Here is a 17,551-nt window from a genome sequence, read left to right on the forward strand (position 1 = left end):
AAATCTGCAATTATCAAATCCCAGTAATGGACAATTCTCATCAACTGAGGTGCTCCCAGTGACTACCGTATTTGGAAGAGATTCATCTTCAAACTTTTAACCCAAAGAGTTAACCTGCCCAAATTGACCTTGCTTCCTTGTAAAAGATGATAAAATGATATATACATTTATAAGGTCCATTTATAAATATTGATGGCTACTTTCAAGTCTTTTATAAAAAATCATAGGTTGCATTGACGTGTGTGTGTGTGTGTGTGTGTGTGTGTGTGTGTGTACTCTGGTTAAATAATTTAAGAAAACAAGTACACACACATTTCTACAGACACACATGCACAGCCCTAATTTGAATTTTAGGTTTATGCATATTGTAAAACATAAGGAGATGGTATAGAAGTAGTGACAAACTTTTCTGTACCGAAAGCAAAAATAACCCACAGATGGAATCTGAAAACTGTCATAAGATTAGGTAAAGTATTTAAAGGTGATTTGTGCAAATACTGTAGGGATACATGGTATTCCAGAAGATATTTTTAATGGCTTGCCTGCAGTGCGCCAAAAGATGCTCCTTCCTCAGAACCACCTTCAGGCCCTGCAGAGCACTCCTTGGAAACCAAGCTCCTGGCTCTTGTTGATGGACAAGATCTTTGAGGAGGACATGGTTAGAGTGGAAAAATCTAATCTACTAAAAATAATCTTACAAAATACATCAACATGCTTACTGTCATAAAAATGTCTTAAAAATTATGTTACCAATCTAGTAAGAGATATCTCAGTGTATGTTTTTTAAAAAATACAGATTTTGTCTGAAATTTGAAAAGATAGCCTTTTAAATTTAAAAAAGGTCAAGAAAAAAATCATTACAAAAAATACTTTGACTTTAAAATCTTCATGAACTACCAGGAGACTATAAACCATGTTGAAGGTATTAATTCAGAATTTATTAATGTTTTAATCAACAAATTAAAAATTATTGGATTCCAGGTATATAGATAGTCTTTAATCGGGTTGGGTTCTATTAATCCTCAGAAATTATATAAAAAACTGTATGTGTGTTGTGAGTTTATGCTATTCATTGGATTCTCAAAAGTTGAGATATATTTACTATAACATTTTATAAGTACATTAAATGCTATCTGATTGCATCAATGAGTAACAGAAATATAGAAATCATAAGAAATTTGGCTATCATTTTTGTTCTTTATATTGTTCTTCTCTTTAAAGTCCTTGGAAATTCAACAAACATGTGTATACACACCACTAAATATTGAAAACTAATTGTATACATACTGAATTCGGTAGACCAGAACTAAAATTCCCAAATGAAACTTACAGCACATATAGACATAACCCAGTTAATTCACTTCGCTTTCATTTTAGAGCATCAAGGTAAAAGATCAGCCCTCTCTGCCATTCAGTTACACTACATGCGAATATAGATTATCCAAAATGCGACATGGGGTTGCTTTTTAAATCATCCTGTAGAATTTTTCAAGGCTACAATTATCTTTCCCTGCATGAAATATTTGCTTCCTCTAATTAAGAAAGAACAGCAAGTCTCACCAAATGAAGGAGTGCAAATTTTCTGAAGATGAATATTTGAAGATGATAATTTTGCTTGTTATGATCTTATTAGTGCAGATTTAATGTTAGAGTGGAGTGGAATGTGCTCACCAGATAGACAGGACTTTAAATCTGCATCCTGCTGGAAGTGATCTTTTTTACTCTCGTATGAGAGTCTGAGTCATTAGTTGTGAGACACTGGGAAGCTGAATCCCACTGCCATTCTTTATAATAAACTCAACTATATTGTTGGGGAACAAATGGATCATTTTTAAACAATATTTTTTTTATATTTTATTTATTCATTTTGAAAGAGAGGAGAGAGAGAAGGGGGGAGGAGCAAGAAGCACCATCTCCTATATGTGCCTAGACCAGGAAAGCCCAGGTTTTGAACTGGTGATCTCAGAGTTCCAGGTCGACATTTTATCCACTGAGCTACTACAGGTCAGGCTACATGGACCATTTTTCAAATGTGCTGATGGAAGTCTTTCTGGACATCTAGGATATTCATTATTGACTAATGAAATGATTTTCCTTATCATCAAAATATATGAATTTAGAAACAGGATAAGTTGCAAAAATATTCTACTAATGACTTCAGGAATTAAATCATTAAATTGATATGGAAGACTATAATTTCAACCTCTCTAAAACAGCCTATCTTTCTCACTGGTGTATGTTTAATACTTCCCTCTGTTATTTAAGTCCATATCAAAGTTATATTGTGTTGGAGAGAAAAGATTTAGCAGTTTGAGAACTTTTGCAAGTGATATATATTTTTTTCAACAGCCTTCTTTTTTCTTTCCAGAATTAATCTCTATTTATGAATCAAAGGACAAAGACTGTATACAATTCCTGAGATAATGACCCCTGGTTCCCAGTGAAAGAAAGGATCATTTTCATATTTAAAACCTGGAGACTTTGTTCCAATTTGGCCCCACTCTCCCACCAATTCCCAGATCACCAGTGCCCTGTTCATCTGTGGTCCTCTTCACCTTGTTGCCACTCTTTAGTCTAGCACCACGTACTCGCCTGTCTATGTTTAGGGACTGGTGCCTCCTCATGTAACTTTTACCTCACGGGATTCCTACTGATCAGGAAATAACACAGTCTCTAATGCACGTGGACCTGCTTTTTGCAATAATCAAAGGCCACAAACTGTGCTCCGGACCCCAGTCAGGCACTTGGCAAACATGTCTTAAGTGTGTCATTAGAGGAAGAAAAAGAAAGAGTATGGAAACAGATCAATGCATGTCCATTATCATTACTTACTTCAAAGTAAAACTGAGCAAACACAGAAATTGCCCCTCATGTCCCAGGAGTGTATGTGACTAGCATTATTCCTGTTTCTAAAGAACAAGATATTTCTTCAATTTGCCAGTCTTCAAAACAAGCAAGAATACTGAATCAAAATTAAATGAAAGAGACTAGATTATGTCTAGGTTTCCCAAACTCTAGTTCATTTGAATTTTTCACAACCCTCCCTTCTCCACAGATAAACCACCATAAAATAGAAAGCCTTCTTTCCTGCCACACCCCCCATGATTTCACTGCAGCAACCGTTCCTGCTGTGTCAGGCACTGGGCTGAAATCTTGTGTGTGTCCCTGCATTATCCTCAGCTCACCCTGGAACCAAGTTCTTGCAACCAGGTGTCAAATGAACAGGCTTGGATACATGAGAACAAGTAGCAATAAAATATAGGTTTGGGTATCTGAGGGTATTTAGAGAACTTTCCCAAAGTCTGTATTGCTCATCAAAGCTGAATGTAATTAATCATAAAGTTTTAAATGTTTATGTTTAGCTCAACTAAAATATTGTAAGTATGTAATATACTATAAGCATATAAACTGAGGGCTCAATGACAAACAAAAAAGTCTCAATATGTATGCTCGAAACTCTAGGTATTTATTATATTATATTTGCATGGCAACTGTACTATCTAAACATGTGAATTTCAGAACATGTTGACATAAACAAATGAATTAATGAATACATACAGAAATAAAGTCATCTTCAATCCTCCCATCTACTGGGTTATCTCTTCAAATTCATATTTCTTATCTCTAAAACTTCCATAACTTTCAGTATAGTTATTCTTAGGATGTTTCTAATGGTAAAAAGGAAAATGTTCTACAGGTTTTATTTCTCAGATGTCCCCACAAATACAAATCATTGTATTCAGAACCCATGACAAAAATTAATTGATTAAACTGTAGGTTTTGGTGTCTGAAACATTTAGAGAACTCTCTCAAAGTTTCTACAAGCCTTCTGCTTGCCTAAGGCTAGTGAAGTTTGCAGCAAAACTCAGATGAAGATGTAAATTAAAAAAATTAATTTAACATTGATTAATTCAATCCTGGGGTTATGTGTTGTATTCCAAAACAGATCCAATTTTAAAACTCACAAAATTACCACTTCTTTTTAAAAATTAAGGTATAATGCAATACACTTCCATAAGACTCTCCAACCATTTATCTAACTTCAGAATCATAAGGAACATATCTTTTATAAAAACTAAATTCAGGTTAGTGCACTCCTTTGGTTTAGCCGTTATAAAAAGGGAGTCACTGAACTATCGACACCTCCTCCAGGCACTGTCCCACTCCGACTGCCCTCTCAACCCAGAGAAATTCTACCTGGGCACACCTGGGAAGCCACAGGGAATCAACCCCTGCGTGCTATGCATTTATGTCTAATGGACTGTCCTGAAGCATGGGTGACAGTGTGGGGCAGAAGTGTAGGAATAAAGGTAGTTCTCACTTCTTGAGGACTATAGAAAGAGAGGTCCAGCAATGGGAATCCCTGAGGAAGCCAAGACATCCTTCACGTCCCTGTTGCTGTGCCTCATTTCCTGGGAAACTGGCAAGCCCAGTCTGCACACTGGATGCAGACACCTCCCTCACTCTCTTCCTAGAAGGCAGGCAGCTGCCTCCATAGACCAAAGGTAAATTTAATGAGTTTCCCTATCTTTTTCTGAAGATTTTTAATTTTATTAAAACTGTCTAAGCAGGCGGTGGCGCAGTGGATAGAGCAGCAGATGGGGATGCTAAGGACCCAGATTCGAAACCCTGAGGTCACCGGCTTGAGCATGGGCTTATCCAGCTTGAGCATGGACTCATCAGCCAGAATGTGGGGTCTCTGGCTTGAGCATGGGATCATAGATATGACCCCATGGTCTCTAGCTTGAGCCCAAAGGTCACTGACTTAAACCCCAAGGTCGCTGGCTTGAGCAAGGGTTCACTTGCTCTGCTATAGCCCCCGGGTCAAGGAACATATGTGAAAGCAATCAATGAACAGCTAAGGTGCTACAACAAAAAATTGATGCTTCTCATCTCTCTCCCTTCCTGTCTGTCTGTCCCTATCTGTCCCTCTTTCTGACTCTTTCTCTGTCTCTGGCAAAAAAATAAAGAAAAAAAGAAAAGAAAGAAAATAAAAGAAAAAGAACCACCCATGTTTAAGAGCAAAAGAGCAAGCCTTTCCATTCTGAATGTTATGTTAAACACAATCAACCAAAATTACCAAATGAAAAAGAATCTTTATAATAATGAGGCAAAATAACCATGGAGGAATAAAAGTATTAAAGACAATTATTCAGCATCTTCTCTATGCCACAACGTTCATTTTTAAGGTACTATTTTAAGATACTGCGGCTAGACCCTGGAGGGAACCTACTCCAAGCTCTAGAAAGGTGCTCTGACAGAAATCAAAGGGATGTCAATCCCGCAGTTTTTATATTATATCTGCTGTGTCAGGACAGACCAGTAACTGAGCTCACTTGGGAAGCAGGGAAATCATAAAGCTGCAGGATACAGACACTATCTCCTGATCAAGTAAGCTAATCTAGTGAGGAAAAGACATCCTGGCTGTCATCTCTAAGATTCTTGCGAATGAAACGACAACAGCATTGGTATGACTGCAATGAATGAAGCATATGAGGGAAGACTTCTGGGGGAGAAGGGCTGTTGCCCTAGGCAGGAACTAGACAACAAACAAGTCTTCATATTCACTGAGGAAAAACTGCCCAGCGAAGAATGAAATACAGTATCAGTGTTTCTGGGGTCTTTAGTGGTTGCCAATCTTCTACAGACAAAAGATGTAGGAACCTACATGTGTATGTATCTCCCTGTGGTTTGAACACAGACTTTGTTATGATTACTTACACTGGTCATTGCATGTTGGTTGACAATTCATGGAGGGGTAGAAAACAACTAACACTAGAAAAGTCAAATCAAACTTAACCACTTTATCAGTTTGCTTTAGCAATTATTTAATATTATTCCAAATAATATTTTAATTATTAAATAGTTTTAAACAAATAGAAAGCATTGTATTATTATAGTTGTTTTTATTATAACTATTCCCTTTTATCTGCTTAGGTAATCATTTTCAAGGAAGCTTAATGAATAAAGTTTCAGTGCGTTTCTATTTTGAAATGCCCTGACTGCTCCGTGTGGCCCTTGCATCAAAGCTGCCCAGCCGGCTGGTTTCCAGCTTGCAGTGTGTAGTGCAGGCTGCCTGCACCAAAGTCAAGATCATGGCAACAGTGAGCTGGTCTGTGTCCTCACATTAATCTTACTGACTTGATTTTGGCCAGGCTAACATGGTGAACAGTTCTGTTCATCTTAATTAACGAGTTGTCAGCTTCTGCATTTTACCCCATGATTTTCATTTAGAAGCAACCCTCTTTGAAATCTAGGTAGAGAAAGTAGAGTCTTTTAAAAATATATAATATTATTAATATGGTACCTGTTTTGCTGTATTCCAGAAAATAAATCAGCATTCCAAGACCAAACATTTCATCTGCTGCAATTTCACTTGTTTTCCTTTTGTTACTTTTTATCTTATTTCTGTCTATTTTCTCTTGTAAAATTTACAAAAATATTTAGTATGAAAAATACTTCACTTCAATATCAATACTGCATGCCAATTTTAACCCTAGGGATATATATTTACTTATGTTATATAATCTTTTTGACATTACAAAATTTCTACAAAATTGAAGATTCATAAACAGTAAAAGCCTATCTAAGTTTATTCAAATTTTGAGACCTTTTTCTGACTTTGAAAATGGGTCTGTAAATCTGAGAAACCTTAAATTTTCCATGAATTTCAATGAGTTAGAAATACTGCAAACATAACCTTTCTTTGCATTATTTCAGGATTTAAATTTAGGTTTGGGTGACCCACGGGAGAAATTAAAAGAAAAAATGAGAGTTATGACTCAAATGAGAATACTGTATCTTAGAAGCTAAACTTATAATACATTATTTCATTTTTAATTTCCTATTAATCCCTGTCCTCATTCAATTGCTTAGTCACAAAATTTAAAAGATGAAAATAACATTATAAATTTACATATTGACACAGTGACAATATTCCCACTAAAAGAGAAATACTGTGTTTTTCAAGGTTTGTTTGTGTGTGTGTGTGTGTGTGTGTGTAGTTAAAAATCTAGACTATGCATGTTTTCAATTATATATATTTAGGACCCTGTAAGATTTAAATGTCAAGTGGAAATTTTCTAAGAGTTTCTACATGCAGTTGAATTTATAAATTAATTTTTCAATAAAAACTTCAACAGAGCTGCCAAAAATGTTATGTAAGATTCATTTGGTATCCATAGTATATCAGTATTATTCTATCTTCATATTTAAAGGAAAATCAGAAATTAACGATAATAAGCAATAGTAACAAAATTTTAAAAATCCTCATTATACCAAATACTAAGGCATATTTGCTAAAATATAAAAAACACTAATCTACCCTCAAATCACAGACTATATATTGAATATGCTGATCAATGCATAGTGAGGTTTTTATGTGTACATTAGAAGGAGAATTTTAGCATCATTTTGTCCTTGAAATCTTCTGAGATGTCTGTGTTTATTTAGGAACTTCCCCAGTAATACATGTTAGCTAAGTTTCCAAGAAACCTTTAAAGGCAGCAAATTTCAGAAACTTGGTGCAGGAATCTATATGGACAACTAAGAAATCCTCAAAAAGATTATTTCAAAGACAATCATCTGGATGCAATTTTGTTTTCAATGACCTGCTCAAGGTCATTATTAGTGACAAGAATATTAACAAAGTTTTCTATTAACAAGATGCCATGGAGATCTATAATGTTTAACACAGTTTTTTTCTTTTTACTTTTTCCTTTGATTTTTGAGAGAGAAAAGGAGGAGGAATAAGAGAGAGAGACAGACAGAGAGACAGTAGTATCAGCTCATTATTTCACTCAGTTGTTCCATTTAGTTGCATATTCATTAATGCTTCTATGTGCCCTGACTGGGGATCATGCCTGTGACTTCTGGCTCACTGGGTTAACACTTTATCCACTATGCTACCTGACCAGGGTGAGATCTATAAATTTTAGATGATTAATTATCTTTGAAAGGCTACTTTTTAAAGATGATTAGGGCTATGAGCAAAATGATCATCCCAGAGAGCCTTAGTCAAGTAATCCACAAAATATGTGAAGAAAATAGAATGAATTACAGAGCTGAAACATCATCAAACTGGTTCTGAGACAGATATGGGCTCCTCAACAAATGTAAGTGCTTTAGATAGTCTTGAACTGTCTTCTTCCTAGATTTATACATTTTTGTACTTCTTGATGCTAAAAAGGACAAGACATATGTGTCTTCAGTCCAGAGAGAATGTATCTGTATCTCTATACACAAGAAATGATTTGATGTGTGTGGGCATGTATGTGTGTAGAGGGGGGTGCTTAAATCTTTTAAAATAAACAATAAAATCCTTCAAGTAAAATCACCTTGTTAAAATGAAATGTGTTAACAACAGTTTAATTTAAGGATCATTCTGGATTGTAAATCATCTTTAAGAGGTGAAACTTTTTAAGTTATCTATGACAGGATAACACTAGCAACCAGCATCCATCACTCTCACCTGCTGGGCTCATCTTGACTGTGGAGGCAACAATTCACACTATTCATCAGAAAGCTAAACAAACGACTGTACAAGGACTTGGCCAGGAGATCCCGGTAAAATTCAGCCATCTTTATAGTATGTCGTCTTGTGATCGTATCTCCTAGAATAGCAGAAAGGAGAGGAGGCAGAAGAACAAGCTTTTCACTCATTTAATTTTTTCCCTTTTATTGAATTTAAATTCAGTGGGTGACACTGGTTAACAAAATTATAAATGTTTCAGGTGCACAATTCTACAACACATCATCTGTACACCGTATTGTGTGTTCATCACCCGAAGTCAAGTCTTTGTCTATCATTTAAAAGTAAACAAAACTGTGTATATCCTATTCATCCTGCACACAACCCCATACAACAAAAGATGTTAAAAAATATATTATGACTCTAATAAATGAAGTCTGTTAATTATTACATAAAATGTTCTCCTAGCATGGGTGTCATATACATTATGATCTTATTTGTTACAATTGTTGACCACAGCTTTTGACCTTTTGCAGACTGATTTTCTTTCTATTAGGATCACCTCTTTGAAGGGCCCCTCTTAACAAGTTTCCTGCTAACAGCTCACTGGTTTAAATACTGAATCATCTCTAAGACATTTGAAAACCTGGTCATCTTGGAAATTAGTCATATTTTAAATATTTTCAAAGAAATGATCCAACTAACCAAAATGTGGGTCTGGAATGCGGGAGCAAGATTGGGCTTAAAGTAGACATTTCTGTGTCACTGTCAAAGAGATGGTAACTGAAACCTTGAATATTAAGATATTTAAAAGAGAATAGACTAGAGAAAAAAAGCAAAGAAAAAATAAGCAAAGATGATTTGGAATTGAGTCTATGGCAGCATTGATGCTAGAACGTGGAGAGGAATGGGGATGGAATACTCATACTTGGTAGCCTTGGCCAACAAGGTGCCACTGCAACTCAGGCTGAGCAGGAAGTGAAACAATAGGATGATGACCATGAGGCTAAGTTGTTAATCATATAAATATACATGAGGGAGCAGAACTGCTTCCGTAACTGTTTGAAAGAAACAAACAAAACAACAGTAAGTGTGATAAAGAGTCCAGGAGCTATAAGTTCAAGGCCATGGAGTTAGAACAACACACAGTGGAAGTGAAAGCAGTGTGCTGTTTATGGTAATTATAGAATTGAGGTCTCTAGAGTCAACATGATTAAAGGTTTTAATGAGTCACCAACATGGTAGGTGTGTAAGGAGATGAGCTTCAGTGTCAGCAGAGGAACCTGAATATATTAAATTATAGATATTAATGCAGAGTTCAGTTTTTCTTTAAAAAGTCAAGAGGAAAAAAAATAATGCATATAGATAACTTCAAGAAACTTCGTGTGGTTGAATGCAAAGATACCAGTAGGAAAATGACTGAACATGAGGCATAGAAGGTAGGTTCATGTCCAGATGAGAAAGGACTTTCTGTGCTGTCCTAAAACGACAAGCTGAACTCTAAAGGCCTTGGACATCTTTCAGATGAAACCCATGGACGAAAACCATAGTTGCATTTCGGAAAGATTCTGCCTGAAAGCAGTGAGGAAAGAAGTAAAATGAGATAAGGCCAGATAAAAAGATTAAGGAGAATGTTCTTGCTGTGATGGAAGGAAAGAATAAGTAAGGAAATGGCAATAGAAATGAAAAGGAAGCAGTAAGAATGAAAGCTGCATATGCAGTGGAGCTGGAGTATGTCTGTTCTACACACTGGAGAAGGAGGGGGAAGAGGTATCAGGAATGACTTTTGGGCAACTGAGTGGATAATGGGGAGATTTACAGGGTCCGGAAACATGAAAGGGAGAGCTCTAGATAGGATGCAGAAATGATAAGTCAGCCCTATATACCTGCAAGTAGGTCCAATAGGAAAAAAGGTAAGAAAAATGTTTTCTTTTAGCCAAAAAGATCAGGTGGGTGGAAGTCTTCAAAATTACAATACAAAGGAGGGTTGGTAAGGCAATGATTTATCTTGAATAACTAAGAGAATGGAGGAAAACCTAGCCCATTCAGTAGAGATGCACATAGTAAAGAGACTTATCTTGGGAATCAGAGAACATTAGGTTATTACAAAGTTATCTGAATCTTAGCTGTGGAAATAGTAATGCCCACTTCAGAGAGATTTGTAAAAACTAAAAGATCCCGACATGTCAGGACATGCATCAGTTTGTGTCTCTGCCTCCCTACTTTCACTAAAATAAAATAAAAAATCTCCAAATTTATAATGCTTGGCACAATTCTTGTTGTAAGTGCCCAATGAATGGCAGCTATTATTATAACTATCATGACAACAGAAAAAAGGATGCTCTTCATTGAAGAGGGCCCCATGGCACCACATACACAAATGGATCCAATGATTTTGTGGGTTTTTTTATTTTAATTTATTGTGTTTACATAGATTCTAGTGTTGTCCCAAATGCATCCCCCCTCCCCCGTATTCCCCTCAACATCTCCCTTGCCGCCCTCCCCATAGCACCCTCTCCCCTTCCCTTCACCTTTATCCCCTCCTGTCATCCCCATACCCTCTGTCCCCTTTCCCTATGTCCTCTTTCCCTCTGGTCCCTTTGATCCCTCTTCTGTCTCAGTTCACATTGTTCATTGGATTCCTCAAATGAGTGAGGTCACATGATATTTTTCTTTCTCTGCCTGGCTTATTTTACTTAACATAATAGTTTCCAGGTCCATCTCTGTTGTCGCAAAAGGTAAGATTTCCTTCTCTTTCATAGCCCCATAGTATTCCATTGTATATATGTACCACTGCTTTTTAATCCACTCGTCCATAAACACGGGGGTGCATTTCTCCTTTTGAAACAGTCCTATGGTATTCTTGGGGTATATTCCTAAAAGTGGGATAGCTGGGTCGAAAGGCCATTTGATTTTTAATTTTTTGAGGAATCTCCATACTGTTTTCCACAGTGGCTGCATCAGTCTGCATTCCCACCAGCAGTGCAGGAGAGTTCCCTTTGCTCCACATCCTCGCCAGCACTTATTCTGTGTTGTTTTGTTGATGAGCGCCATTCTGACTGGTGTGGGATGATATCTCATTGTGGTTTTAATTTGCATTTCTCTAATGATTAGTGATGTTAAGCATTTCTTCATATGCCTATTGTCCTCTTTGGAGAAGTGTCTATTCATTTCTTTTGCCCATTTTTTGATTGGATTGTTTATCTTCCTGGTGTGGAGTTTTACAAGTTCTTTATGAATTTTGGTTAGTAACTCCTCATCAGACATATTATCAAATATGTTCTCCCATTGTGTGGATTGTCTTTTTATTCTGTTTCTATTGTCTTTAGCTGTACAAAAGCTTTTTAGTTTGATATAGTTCCATTTGTTTATACTGTCTTTTATTTCACTTGCCCGTTGAGATAAATCAGCAAATATATTGCTGAGAGAGATGTCGGAGAACTTACTGCTTATGTTTTCTTTTAAGATGCTTATGGTTTCATGACATACATTTAAGTCTTTTATCCACTTTCTATTTATTTTTGTGAATGGTGTAAGTTGGTGGTCTAGTTTCATTTGTTTGCAGGTAGCTGTCCAATTTTTCCAACACCATTTGTTGAAGAGGTTGTCTTTACTTCATTGTATGCTTGTACCTCCTTTGTCAAATATCAGTTGTCCATAAAGGTGTGGGTTTATTTCTGGATTCTCTGTTCTGTTCCTTTGATCTATATGCCTGTTCTTATGCCAGTACCAAGCTGCTTTGAGTACAATGGCCTTGCAGTATAACTTGATATCAGGAAGTGTGATACCTCCCACTTTATTCTTCTTCTTTTTCAAGATTGCTGAGGCTATTTGTGTTCTTTGTTGGTTCCATATAAATTTTTGGAATATGTGTTCTATATCTTTGAAGTATGTCATTGGTATTTTAATTGATATTGCATTGAATTTATAAATTGCTTTGGGTAATATAGACATTTTAATGATGTTTATTCTTCCTAACTATGAGCACAGGATATGCTTCCACTTGTTTGTATCTTCCTTGATTTCTTTTATCAATGTTTTATAATTTTCCAAGTACAAGTCTTTAAGTACATCTCCTTGGGTAAATTTACTCCTTAGGTACTTTATTTTTTTGGTTTCAGTAGTGAAGGGGATTGCTTCCTTAATTTCTCTCACAGTTCATTATTGGTGTATAAAAATGCCTCAGATTTCTGAATATTAATTTATATTCTGACACCATGCTGAATTCATTTATCAGGTCCAGTAGTTTTTTGGCTGAGGCTTTAGGGTTTTCCATATACAATATCATATCATCTGCAAATAATGATAGTTTTAATTCTTCTTTTTCAATTTGGATGCCTTTTATTTCTTCTTCTTGTCTGATTGCTGTGGCCAGGACTTTCAGAACTATGTTGAATAAGAGTGGTGAAAGGGGGCACCCCTGTCTTGTTCCTGATCTTAAGGGGATTGCTTTTAATTTTTGTCCATTGAGTATGATGTTGGCTGTGGGTTTGTCTTAGATGGCCTTTTCCATGTTGAGGTATGTTCCCTGTATTCCCACTTTGCTGAGAGCTTTGATCATGAATGAGTACTGAATTTTATCAAATGCTTTTACTGCATCTATTGAAATTATCATGTGGTTTTTCTGCTTCCTTTTGTTTATGTGATGAATCACATTTAATGATTTTCAAATATTGTACCAGTCCTGCCTCCCCAGAATAAATCCTACTTGATCATAGTGTATGATTTTTTTTTCATATATTGCTGGATCTGGTTGGCTAATATTTTGTTGATGATGTTAGCATCTAAATTCATCAGGGATATTGGCCTATAATTTTCTTTCTTTGTGTTGTCTTTGCTGGTTTTGGAATCAGAATAATGCTCACCTCATAAAAGAAGCTTAGAAGTCTTTCTTCTTCTTTAATTTTTTGAAATAGCTTGAGAAGGATAGGAGTTAGTTTTTCTTTGAATATTTAGTAGAATTCACTTATGAAGCTATCTGGACCTGGACTTTTGTTTGTTGGGAGTGTTTTGATATCTGTTTCGATCTCATTTGTTGTAATTGGTCTGTTTAGGTTTTCTGATTCTTCCAGATTGATTTTTAAAAGATTATATCAATTCAAGAAATTTGTCCATTTCTTCTAGATTGTCTAATTTTTTGTCATACAGTTCTTCATAGCATTTTTTTTTACACTCCTTTGTATTTCTGCTGTGTCAGTTGTTATTTCTCCACTCTCATTTCTAATTTTATTTATTTGAGTCCTCTCTCTTTTTTTTCTTGGTGAGTCTGGCTAAAGGTTCATCAATCTTGTTTACCTTTTCAAAGACCAGTTATAGTTTCATTGATCCTTTGTATTGTTTCTTTAGCCTCTGTTTCATTTGTTTCTATTCTGATCTTTATTATTTCCTTCCTTCTACTACATCTGGGCTTTACTTGCTGTTCTTTTTCTAGCTCTTTTAGATGCAGGGTTAAGTTGTTTATTTGAGCTTTTCCTAGTTTCTTAAGGTATGCTTGTAATGCTATGAACTTCCCTCGCCGTACTACTTTTTCAGTGTCCCATAAATTTTGAGTTGTTGTATGCTCATTATCTTTTGTTTCTAGAAATTTTTTTTATTCCTTCTTTGATCTCATTGTTAACAGAGTCGTTATCTAACAACAAGTTCTTTTGTTCCAATTGTTTGAGTATTTTTCAGTTTTTCTGTTGTGGTTGATTTCTAGTTTCATGCCATTGTGATCAGAGAAAATGCTTGATATGATTTCAATCTTCTTAAATTTGTTGAGACTGCTTTTGTGTCCTAACATGTGGTCTATCCTAGAGAATGTACCACGAGCACTTGAAAAGAATATATATTCCGCTGCTTTAGGGTGAAAGGTTCTGAAGATATCTATTAAATCCAGTTGATCTAGTGTGTCCTTTAAGTCTGCTGTTTCTTTGTTAATTTTCCTTCTTGAGGATGTATCTAGTGATGTTAGTGCATTATTAAAATCCCCTACTATTATAGTATTGCTGTTGATTTCACCCTTTATATCCATTAAAGTCTGTTTTATATATTTAGGTGCTCCTATATTAGATGCATAAATATTTATAATGGTTGTGTCTTCCTGTTGGATTGCTCCCTTTATCATTATATAGTGACCTTCTTTATCTCTTACTATAGCCTTAGTTTTAAAGTCCATTTTGTCTGATATAAGTATTGCTACCCCAGCTTTTCTTTCATTTCCATTTGCATGAAATATTTTTTCCATCCTTTTACCTTCAGTCTATGTGCATCTTTTGTTTTGAGGCGTGTCTCTTGTAGACAGCATATGTATGCGTCCTGTTTTCTTAGCCATGCAGTTACCCTATGTCTTTTGATTGGATCATTTAATTAATTTACATTTAAGGTTATTATTGATATGTAGTTGTTTCTTGCCATTTTATTCTTTAAAGCTATATTCCTCTTTTGCTATATTCTTTTCACCCTTTAATCTGTTTACAACAGCTCCCTTAACATTTCTTGCAGCATTGGTTTGGTTGTAATGAATTCTTTGAGTTTTTTTTTAGTCTAGGAAGCTTTTTATTTCTCCTTCAGTTTTAAATGATAGCCTTTCTGGATAAAGAAGTCTTGGTTGTAGGCTCTTGTTCTGCATTACTTTGAATATTTATTGCCATTCCTTTCTGGCCTCAGGTGTTTCTGTTGAGAAGTTGGATGCCATCCTTATGGGGGCTCCTTTGTAGGTGGTAGTCTTTTTTTCTCTATTAGCTTTTAATATTTTCTCTCTATCACTTAGCTTTGGTATTTTAATTATGATGTGTCTTGGTGTGAATTTCTTTGGGTTTCTCTTTAATGGAGTTCTCTGTGCTTCTTGAACTTGTGTAAATTTTTCCTGCATCAATTTAGGGAAGTTTTCAGCTATGATTTGATTGAACAAAGTATCTACCCCTTGTTCTTTCTCTTCTTCTTCAGGAACTCCTACGATATGAATGTTATTTCTCTTCATGTTGTCACAGAGCTCTCTTAGAGCTTCCTTAGACTTTTTGAGTCTTTTTTTTCTTTTTGCTGCCCTGCTTCCATGCCTTCGTTTATCTTGTTTTCTAACTCGCTGATTCAATCTTCAGCTTCATCCATCCTGCTTTTAATTCCTTCCATTGTGGTCTTCATTTCTGATATTGCATTTATCATTTCTGACTGATTCCTTTTTATTATTTAAATGTTCTTTTTTATACTTGCTATCTCTTTATTTAGGTGTCCGTTATGTCCATTTCTGTTGTTCTAAGGTCTTTGAGCATCCTAACAATCATTATTTTAAACTCTTTATCTGGTAATTTGGTTATATTTGACTCATTCAAGTCCTTTTCTGGGGATTTCTCTTGATTCATTTGCATTGGACTTCTCTGCCTTCCCAATCTGTCTGTGTATTCAAAGGGTGTGGCCATTGGGTTCTGGTGGGTGTGGTCTCTGTGTTCCCTAGGTATGGTCTGTCTGCAGGCCTGCCAACCCCTTTGCAGTTGCCTTGGGCATTCAAGTATGGGCGTTGCCGGTGCCAGCCCATTGTCGCAGTTATTGAGGTATCCACCTCTCTTCCATGGGAGGGGCTGTGTTCACATGCCCAGTCCACAAGCCTCAGCTGGCCTTGGCCTTCACCCCCGTCTTCCTGATGGTGGGCCGCGTGCCACGCCGGGGCCATAAGCCTCTGCACCGCAGGCAGGGCTGCGCACCTATGCTCAGCCACAGGTCTCTGCCTGTTCCCCAGCTTTCACCCCACCCCCACATGTGCAAAGCTGCATTTGTGCGCCCCAGCTGTGTGCGCATTCCGGGCTGTGTGCCAGTGCTCAGCCATGGGTCATTGCAGTTCCCAGGCTTTCACCTTTCCCCTGTGGGCAGGATTGCAGGCGGGACCGCTCTTGTTCCCCTGACCCACAGCCGGGTTGGACCGCTTTCATGTGCCCCTTCTGCCCTTGCTGGGTGAGACTGAGCTCCCACCCGGCCTCAGTTGTGGCTGGCCCGGATTCTGCCCCCCGCTGACAGGACCATACTTCTGCATCCCGCCGCTGCCCACCCTCCAGTGAGCCCTTAGCAGTGTGTGTTGCGGCACTGCTGCTCAGACCTCAGCACTCAATACTGTATTCCTGAAGGCTCCCTCCTTCTAAGCGGCTCTGCTCTGAGTGCCACAGGAGAGCTTGTTTGGCTGGTGTCCTGCTTCCCTTTGCTGGTATTGCTGGTTCCAGCAAAAATATTCACTTTAGATTTCGAGGGTGACTCAGCCCAGGGGTTAGGGTGGCTGTCTCTCAAAGTGTTTCTCCCTGTGCCTCCTAGATTATTCTCTCTTACTGTTACTCTGGTCCTCTCAACTCTCCCATCTCCCAAAGTCCTGGGTGAGTGGTTGTGAAAGAGGTTTTCTGTGTGATCCCTTTAAGAATAATCCTGGGTCTGCGAAATCTGTCTCTTTCTCACAAACAGTATCCTGACTTGTTTTGCAGCTAAACACTGTCCATACGCTTCTTTTAAGCTCTGAGGATGCAGGCTCGGGCTTTTCTCCTAGGTCCCAGAACCTTCCCCTCTCTGCTAAACTCGCTTCCTGCCACAGGAGTCCCTCTGGGCTGCCGTTGGCTCCTGGGAGCTGGTCAGCCCTATCCGCGCTTCCGCTTTTCCTACCAGTCTCAGTGTGTCCCAATGTTTTTTAATTAACAAGTCTTCTTGGGTTCAAGATTTTGTTTGAAATGACTGATTAGCTAGAAAAGTTGACCAATTAATCAAAATGGTCTCTCACAAGCGTAGAGTTTACAATATATAGTCAGATCAAGTGACCTAAAGGGTTCATAATACTTTTCTTATTTGGCATTCAAGTCACAGAGATAGTGCCACTAAGAAGGTAAAAGTAAGTTTGTATTTACTTTTCATATTTCAAGGAAGACCACAATTGCACAAAGATAAAAGCCAGAGTATAGAAAAACTCACCTTTAAAATATTGTATATCAGTTGTTAAAGCAGACACCAGTTCATCTGTCGAGACTTGTAACATTCCAGCCACTAAAGCAACATTGAAAACCAAAGTTAGTATTTCTTTTTGACAGATAGAACATGTATTTTATGGTTATGATTTATAAGCTTTATATAGAC

At 37.0% G+C, this 17,551-nt stretch overlaps 1 protein-coding gene across 2 annotated transcripts in view; it reads right to left on the reverse strand.

The window, feature by feature from the left end:
- MYO16 (myosin XVI) overlaps positions 1–17,551 on the reverse strand; it is a 596,349-nt gene that overhangs the window by 221,901 nt on the left and 356,897 nt on the right. For both annotated transcript variants that reach the window (XM_066236132.1, XM_066236131.1), the window contains exons 19-20: positions 17,390–17,461; positions 8,471–8,612 (exon numbers count right to left, since the gene is read on the reverse strand). In XM_066236132.1, coding sequence (XP_066092229.1) covers positions 8,471–8,612; positions 17,390–17,461 — 214 coding nt within the window. The remainder of the gene's footprint in view (positions 1–8,470; positions 8,613–17,389; positions 17,462–17,551) is intronic.

This window comes from Saccopteryx bilineata, chromosome 6, assembly GCF_036850765.1.
Source record: "Saccopteryx bilineata isolate mSacBil1 chromosome 6, mSacBil1_pri_phased_curated, whole genome shotgun sequence".
Lineage (NCBI taxonomy): Eukaryota > Metazoa > Chordata > Mammalia > Chiroptera > Emballonuridae > Saccopteryx > Saccopteryx bilineata.